The sequence below is a fragment of the Panicum virgatum genome, chromosome 6K (assembly GCF_016808335.1).
Source record: "Panicum virgatum strain AP13 chromosome 6K, P.virgatum_v5, whole genome shotgun sequence".
NCBI lineage: Eukaryota > Viridiplantae > Streptophyta > Magnoliopsida > Poales > Poaceae > Panicum > Panicum virgatum.
Window position 1 is genome coordinate 31,205,201 of NC_053141.1, and position 8,964 is coordinate 31,214,164.

Consider the following 8,964-nt stretch of genomic DNA (forward strand, 5'->3'; position numbering starts at 1 on the left):
CCACCTCCTAGATTAATGATGCAGAGGCAGGTGATTCCAGTTCAGCTCAGCCAGATCCAGCACCAGCCCAAGTTCCAGTTTCACCTGCAGCACCGACTAATGCCGATCTGATGCAGATGATGATCAACATGCAGACGCAGTTCAACGAGAGGATGCTGAAGCTGCAGGAGGAGGCAGCAGCCCGGGAAGAGCGCAACATGTCCGTGATTCATGCTATCCAGCAGCAGCAAGAGCGGACGAATCAGGCAATGGCGAGAGACATAGTCTGCGGCACTGATGTTCGAGCGCCTGTGGCAGCGTACCGGCACTGAGCCACTTACAGTACAACCTTCATTGGCTATCTCACCACCCTCAGCACACTTACTACTTCTACCTGAACAGTTGCCACTGCAGCCAGATACTTCTGATACACTTCAAGCTCAGCCGATTACTCAGCCAGTTTGCACTACTCCATTTCCACTAATTCCAGGGTCAGCAGCTCCTGTTACCTCCATGGCTGACAGTGTTGCCACGGAGATCGAGAGAGTGGACAAGGAGATCCTAGCATAGCAGAATACAGACCCGGGGACTCTGCCAGTTTTCAGTACTCCAGTTCCACCTCTTAATGTTCAAGATGATCGTCCAATGGCATCAATTTCTGTCGGCCGTGGTTATATCCGTGTTGGTATTGATTACTTTTACGGCTCCTCGGTTTCTCCTGCTGGTGAATCGCCTGTGCATGAGGTGTCAGGAACTCCAGAGCACGTCAACTCTGCCCATGAGGAGGCAACTTCTCCTCCTCCCGCTTAGGACACAGCTCTGGAAAGTAGCAACTCAGCCGAGCCGATTGACGAGCATCAGCACTCAGGGCTGGCAGGTCAGGACAAAGCTCAGGCTGACAGTAGCTCAGATGAGACTAGGAGGCCGGGCGAGGACTTTGCAGAGCAGATGGCCGAGCAGCAGCCCTCACAGCTGGCAGCTCATGCCACAGATCAGACAGGCAGGAGGCCAGACACCGACTCCGGTACTGCGGCCGTCAGAGTTGACTACCATTCGCCTATCAGAGTTGATGACATGACTATATATATCAGCTATATGCATGGTTTTTTGTAGATACAGTTCCATGATTTGGTCTAATGCTGGCTTTGCTATTTGGTGTTATATTTGACAGGAAGAGGTGAAGACCTGACTAAGTTGCTAGGAAGACGAAAAGGCCTGATTATTTTGATTTTGTCATTTTTTGGGGGATATCTGGTGCAACGTCCTTTTAGTAGTTTGACTACTAAGTGAACACCTGACCTACTATATATGTGTGCTATAAAATATGTGAAGTGTAGTCTTACTATATAGTTGTTTATGCAGCAACATGAATATCCAAAATGAAATGACTTGCAATTTGATATGGGGGGCACTTTACGTGATTAGTAGGTAGCAATTTCTGTTCATCCAAATGCAAAGAAGGTGCTGATGTTGAAGCTATTCATTCATGCGTGGTTGTGGTCATGTAGAACTCTGTATACACCTCGTCACTTGTTATTGTCATGTATACACCTCACGATCCTAACGGGCCCGACTAAATTGGTTAAGTAGGACATTCCATTCACCGGATGATCTTTGTGGAGTGCAAGGTAACATTCCAAGTTCACTGCACTCAATGGATCGACCTAGGATGGCACCATACGTCCTCACCGTATAATCTTTCTGGGGTGCAAGTTAATATTCCTAGATTAGTGCACTCACCAGTTACACGTGTGGTGTCACCGTACACCCTCACCGTATGATGTTTCTGGAGTGCAAGGACCTGACTATATCCAAAATGAAATGGCTTACAATTTTAATTTTGAAATGGAGGTACTTTAAGTTATTATTGTACACAAGTCAAGGTTGCAACTTTCAAATGAACTTCGGTACAACCAACGCAGGACAGCATTGCTGAACGCCACATGCACCGGACTAGGTTCCATCACGAAATATGCTGAGACAAAATAGAAACGTCCGCTGAATTCCCCGGTCTGACTGGTGAGTGCAGTAAAACATGAACTCAGTCATCAAAATTCAAGTCCTTTGAGTTCATACTCAGATTGTTTAACGAACAACTTTCAAAAAAAATTGTTTAACGAACTTGCGCCACACCAAACCTCTAGGCTTATTCTTGTTGCTGGGGAGGTTGACGCACATTTAACTTTAGCAAATGGCAAAAAAAAATCAAGAAGTCATGGGGATATTAAGCTTGCAGCAGGATTGAATTGAGATAAGCAAAAGCAAACTCTAACATACACACAGAGAGAGCGCGGCCGCGACATTTGTATTCACCGGTTAGTTATGTGGGTGTAGGAAACTTGGAAATCGTTTGATTCCTGCAGCGACGGTTGAGATTCCGAAAGCCCGAGGGAGGCTGAGGGGATGCGCGGTTTGTTTACTGCAGCGTCGGTTTGGATTCCCAGGCCCGGGTGTAAGGATCACCGGGGTGTCCGACCCTAGAGGGGGAGGGGGTGAATAGGGTCGCTAATTCGCTTTCTAACATAGGGCTCAATCTACTTGCATAAGATAAACCTAACACGTCCTACACATGCTAGTTATGACTAAGGTTTATCTATGCTACTCTCTACTTACCCCAAAAGACTTGCAACCTATAGCCAATCCTAATCAAACTAACTAGGAAAGTAATGGCACGCAAGATAGAGTAAATGCGGAAACGTAATATGGTAAGTAAAGAGGTAAGGGAGAGAATATGCAAACTCCCATGAAGACACCAAGACACACGATTTAATGTGGTTCGGTTAGGACACCAAGTCCCTCCCTACGTCCACGGCCACTTGTCCACCAAGAACAAGTGTGATGCCGAGTCTCTTTGCTTGATCACCGTCTTGCGTTCGCCACCAAGGCTTTCGGCAAGCAAAGGCTAAGTGACGCCAAGTCACCAAGACAAGGCCACCGCCACCGTCTCTCTCGAAGTGTCACCAACGGCACCGTCTTCACTATCGGAGCTTCTCACCAAGAGGGGTCTCCTTCCCCGCACAAAGAGTCATTGCCTCTCCACACCAAGTCGGAGGGTCACACAACGAGTACATGGTTGCTTGCCGCAGCAAGACTTTGCTCAAGGTTGATCTCGCAAGATCAAGTCCTCCCAAGCACTAAGCTTCTCAAGCTCACAATGTGGCACTAAGCTCAATATGGTAGATGGAGTTGATGTTGATCTTCAATAGAATTTCCAGAGTCTCCAACCTCTCCAAATGACCCGGCCTTGGAGGTATATATAGCCACATACCCCAAAAGAGCCGTTGGAGGAAAGCTGATAGAAAAAGTACATAACGCCGGTTAAACCGATGCTCCTCCAATAGCCATTTTCAACCGGTGAATGTAAACTGCCCACTGAAAAATTATCCGTTACTTGTACGGGTAATCAACCGACGTATCGTCAGTTTAACCGGTGAATGTAACTATCCCCTGATTCCCGAAAAAACAACTCTCTGGACAATTACACCGAGGTTCAACCGGTGTCCCTCTGTGTCTGACTTCACTTCAGTCATTGCACCGACGTATGTCTTTTCTTTATCGTCGGTTTAACTGAAGCAAAACCCTAGCCTCAGCTTCTGGGTCCATTGCACCGGTGAGTGCAATTTGCTCATCATCGGTTTAACCGGTGATAGCAAATTGTCTCTGTCTTGTTTGTTTTGACTTGATTTCTTCACGGTCTCTTCAATTCTTATCCTTCAGGCCTAGCTTCACCTTCCTTCTATTTGTCATCACTTGAACCTAAAAGCCTGAGGATATCATCTAAACAATCGCATTAGTCCAAGTGTTGTGTTGTCTATATCAATCACCAAAATATTATATTGAAAAGTGGCATAAGAGGCCATTCTCCCAAAACCGGGGAGGGGTGCGAGCGGGCGTGGTGATGGTTGTGTTCCCGACGCGTCCTTTGTGATTGCAGAGGGCCATATATGCCTCGTCGCTAAGCATTTGTAGGGTTCCTCTCCTCTCCACCGATCCAATACAACTTTGCCGGCCCTCACACACGACGAAAGCCTCTATCGCAGGCAAGCCGTAGAGTGACCCGATGGCTGGCCCTCGCTCTCGCTCCCGCTCCCGCTCCCGCTCTCCGTTGACGGCTGCTGCTCTGGCTGCGGCAGCGCCTCCATCAACCACCACGGCTGCGTGGTCACCGACGCCACCACCGCCGTCCTCCCACGTGCTCTTCTATCCACAGTCTCCTGCTTCGGCATGGCTCGCGAGTGAAGAAGCCAGCAAGGACGCAGAAGGAGATTGCGGCGACAATGTTTCGATGACGGCACCGGAGATCACGTACACCACGTATTGGTACGATGAGCCGCAAGCTTCTACTCCGAACGTGGGAGGAGTTTGCAACGAGAATCTAGACGTCGGCGCCGCAGAGCACGCCCAGCACATCGTGGGGTGTTTGGCCGCCATCTCCGGAGAAGAAGCGCTTGCGCGCCACGCCGGCCGGTCCCTCGGACTCAAGGGATCTAGGTGTTTCATTCAAGGGGAGGATCCTCCAAATGACAGTGACATGTGACGCGGCGGTGGCGGCGAGATTTCTCGAAGAAATCCGAGGTACCCCACCACAACACCGCATGATCGTTGGATTGGACACTGAGTGGAAAACGCTCGATGGCGGCGGCTTCACGACGGCTCTCCTGCAGTTGTGTGTCGGAACTCGTGTGCTTGTCTTTCAAGTCCTCTATGCCGCCGCCGGCGACCTCCCCGAAGTCTTGAAGAGCTTCCTATCAGAGGAGGACCACATCTTCGCCGGTGCACACATCGAGAACGACATGAAGCGGCTGCAGGACGACTTCGGTGTCACAATAAGCAATCCAACTGACCTTCAGATTGTAGTCCCCCAAGCCGCTTCCAGATTCGAGCACCTCGGCGGTCCACATCCCGAATATGGATTTCGTCGATCGTCCCTCGAGAAGATCGCATCAGAGGTGTTGTGCCTACCTCGTGTCCGCAAGCCGGACGCCGACCACAGAAGGTGGCACGTGCGGGATTTGGGCTACTTGCAGGTGAAGTACGCCGCCGTAGACGCGTACCTGTCCTACGAGGTCGCGAATCAACTGGAGGTCAGGGATGGCTATAGATTTAAGTAGTTTGTAATGGCTTGATCTCCAGGATTAGTTGCTGTAACTGTAGATGTTGTGTTTGAAATGTCCGGATCTCCAGTGTGGCTGGTGTAACTTTGTGAGGTGGGCTACTAATTTGGAATCCAATCAATTGACTGCCAAAAATTATGGATTTGCGAATTAGGGTCGGAGGCACATGCAGTAAATGCTATGAATTGATGCTTCTCGTATGAACTTAGGGTCATGATAGTGCTGTTAGCTGTGAACTGATATTGCTATCTGCCATCTATTTTTAATTTGCACTGAATTTTGCAAATTAGTTCGATTTGCATTGAAATAGGCTGCAAGAGGAGCCAACATTTACATCAAAAGATCAGGAACTAACAGAAAACTTGCACCAAAAGCTCGGGCTCTAACAGAACAAGTCGCATTGTTCAGAACTACAAACAAACCTAACAAAAGAAAAGCCACAATGCACCTGCTAAAACCACTGGAGTTGCTCCATATCCTAAGGAATAGCCCCGAGCCAGCGGAAGGTGTCATCGCAGAGGCTCCGGATCCTGCATTCGTCACTGCAGAAGTAGGACCAGTCGAGCCATCCATCGCGGCCGGCGGGAGCACCGCACCAGCCCGTGATCCATCGCCAGCACGGGGACACGCACTGGTGATCGTCGTCGCGAGGCACTGGCCCGGGCATGGGGGCCAGCAGCGGGGAGTTGGTAGACCACAGGAACCTCCACAGCATCTCGAAGGCGTGCCCGCGTGGACCCGAAACCCAGCTGTCGCTGCAGACGACGGGCGCCGGGTCGTCATCTGCCACCTCCGCTAGGAGCTGCTTCGCCCGGAGGTTGGCCTCGGCGCCACTGTTTGCTCGCCACAAGACCATGGCGAGCATTTATGCCGCCGGCCTGTGGCCGCCGCGGGCGGCCTGATCGAGGTCATCATGCGGTGCCTGGAGAGCCCCGTCGTGGTGTCCGAAGAAAACCCTCATCCCGTTGATGAAGATCGCCTCTAGGTTGCCCGCGACGTAGGTGTTCGCGATCAGTCGCTCGAGGTCATCATGCGGTGCCTGTAGCACCCGGCTCAAGTTGAGGCTGCGGCGAACCAGGACCGTGCCGCACACCCTGTCGCGCACGAGAGTGCAAGCCCCCAAAGGTGACGGAGGTCCGCCATGGGAGAGCTCGATGATGCCGCGACGCAGGCGGCGACCTCGACGAGCATCTCTTCTGGAAGCATGGGGAGGGAACTTGTGGGCGCCATAGCAGCTTCTGGGAGGGAGGTCGATGGCAATGGCGGAGGAGATTGGGGGAGAGTGTAGATGGAAACTGTGTCGTTGATTTTATAGAATCCCCGAAATCAGGCGCCTGCCGTTAAACTGCATTTAACTCCATTGGTGGAGTCCAAAGAAGTGGAGAGGCGTCTCCGTACCAGGAAATAAATGCATTGTAGAGGAAGCTTCACTGAGTCCCCACGTCGCGACGAAACACAGGTACGCTCCCTCGGGTGACCGCACCAATTGGACCGGTCAGCACCAGATCATCGGGTGTCCGGGAGCATTGAGTTTCAGAAAATCAATCCGGTGATTCGTACCGGTGACAACACCAATTGCATCGGTCATACATATGTGTTTAACCATAGTGTACCTGAGCATTGTGTTTCAGAAAATCAATCCAGTGATTTGTTCCAGTGGATCACCGGTCTCATGGTGATCCCCCACTGCATCCGGTGATTCGTACCGGTGACAACACCAATTGCATCGGTCATACATACGTGTGTAACCATAGTGTGGCTGAGCATTATGTTTCAGAAAATCAATCCGGTGATTTGTTCCGGTGGATCACCAGTCTCATGGTGATCCGCCACTGCTATTGACATGTGAGATGAAACGAAGTCACATGCACTCAATTCATATACAAATTATTTAACATTTTCACAATAGAACAGGTCTTCCTGGTGAGTGCAGTAAGAACTGATGTTGCCGCACATTTCACTGCAACAATTGGTAAGTTTATTCCTGTGACTGGTAAGTTCTTGAAACACTAGCCAGTACGTGGGAATCACAGTTCCAACATAGTCTTGTAGTACAGGAAAATGCTTCGGTGTTCATGTATGTTGCACCCACCGAACACCCAGCGCGGGAAATCTGCCGAGCAAACAGTTGTAACATTGAAACATTGTCCGGTGACTGTTAATATCTTGAAACAATAAACCAGTGCGTGGGAACCTCAGTTCGAATAGAGACGAAGTGCAGGAAAACGATTCGGTGATGCTGTACGGTGAGAACACCGGTCTGACTTGTGAGTGCAGTGAGACATGATGTGGCACAACAATTCACAAAAGGTATAGAAAGAATTCACAAATACAAGCAGCCGATTCATAAAATGTTTAGAGTTTGGTTACAATTCTACCAAGGAAGGTGTCTCGAAATACACCCATGCTAAACTATGTCTAATGATACAGTTCCACTAATCTCCATTGCTGTCACTAACGAGGTGCACGAACAAGATGGATCCTGCTGATATACCAAGTTCTGTACCATAAGGAAAAGAAAGAATAATTTAGTCATGTAACGAGGAGTTTGCCAGTGAAAGATGATGAGAAATTGCCACCTTACCTATAAACATTCTATAGCTTCAATCGGATCATTGGCAAATCATTAATCTAGCACATCTTCTGGGAGCTTTATTTCCTACAAATGAAGATGAACATTAGTCATAACTACACATGCCTCAGACATGGCCAGTTGTCAGCTTTGATGAACATTATCGAAAACTACCTCTGGTCTCAAGTGGCATGTTCGCCAATTGTGACCCTGCCCCTTACACAAGCTACATTTGGAGTCGGCTCTAGTCTTATCTGAACTTGACTTCAAATTTTTCTTCGGTGCCCCTCTGCCAGGCACATGCATGGGATCCAGGACATCTCTGAATTCTTCACAATCAACCTTCGGCACTTGTGGCAGCACCGGTCCATACATGTTCCCTTCGTTCGCTCCCGCATTTGGTATGATCACAGCAGCTTCTTGTTCAAGGACACGTTTGATCCGCTCATATCCTTCAGTTGAGCGAGATGCTATGAAGGATGCAGCGAAACTGAGATTGCGTAGCTCATGGTACCTCAGTAGGGTAGGGGAATAGTCATACATGGTGCTCTTCCTTATCGGAGGAAATGCACGCTTCGCACCCATTGTCCACCTTACCAGAACACAGCAGTGTGGAAGCATGCTCTCGTCCCGAATGCCCAATACAAAGAATATGTGTGAGCAAGGGGTTCCAAGGGATTGCAACTTATGACAAGAACAAGAAATCTCCTTCAGATTAGCCTCTTCAGTTAATTCACATTTCACATAGTACATCATGTCTCTATGGCTCCTTCCTACAATATACTCAGTTGTATCATCGCCATCTAGAATCTCAACCAGAGAACACTTCTTGGCTGCTTCCACGGTGAACTAAACCTTCGTCTTAAAAACGTTTGGTGTGAACCTTTTCTTCGCGTTTACTTCGAGAATTGAAGCATCTGGATCTCTAAATGGCTCAGATTACAGTGCATTAGCATCGTCATCCGCCTCAATTCTGCGCATCTTTGTAAGGCAGCTCTCATAGTGCTGTACCATTTCTAACAAGCTCATTTTACCATCCAGTTTTATCTATAGCCTAGAGTTCATGCTCTCAGTCCGTTGGTTGCTCCTCAATCCTAAATAGCGATTATCAGCATGATACGCAGCACACAAGGTTGCTCTCACCTCATACATATGATATATTCACGAGTCCTCTATGACATCATACGTTTCGAAAAATGCTTGCCATTTCCTCTCAATCTCTTCTAGGGAGCAAAGGTCATACATAAAAATCCTGAACTGAGCCTTCACTGTATCATCGTGAACATTGCGCACAAGGTT

At 49.0% G+C, this 8,964-nt stretch overlaps 1 protein-coding gene across 1 annotated transcript; it reads left to right on the plus strand.

The window, feature by feature from the left end:
* The first annotated feature begins 4,574 nt into the window (after positions 1–4,574).
* LOC120713384 (Werner Syndrome-like exonuclease) lies at positions 4,575–5,090 on the plus strand. The gene has a single exon (XM_039999362.1). It carries the CDS (start codon positions 4,575–4,577, stop codon positions 5,088–5,090), a length of 516 nt encoding a protein of 171 aa, XP_039855296.1.
* Positions 5,091–8,964: the final 3,874 nt, after the last annotated feature.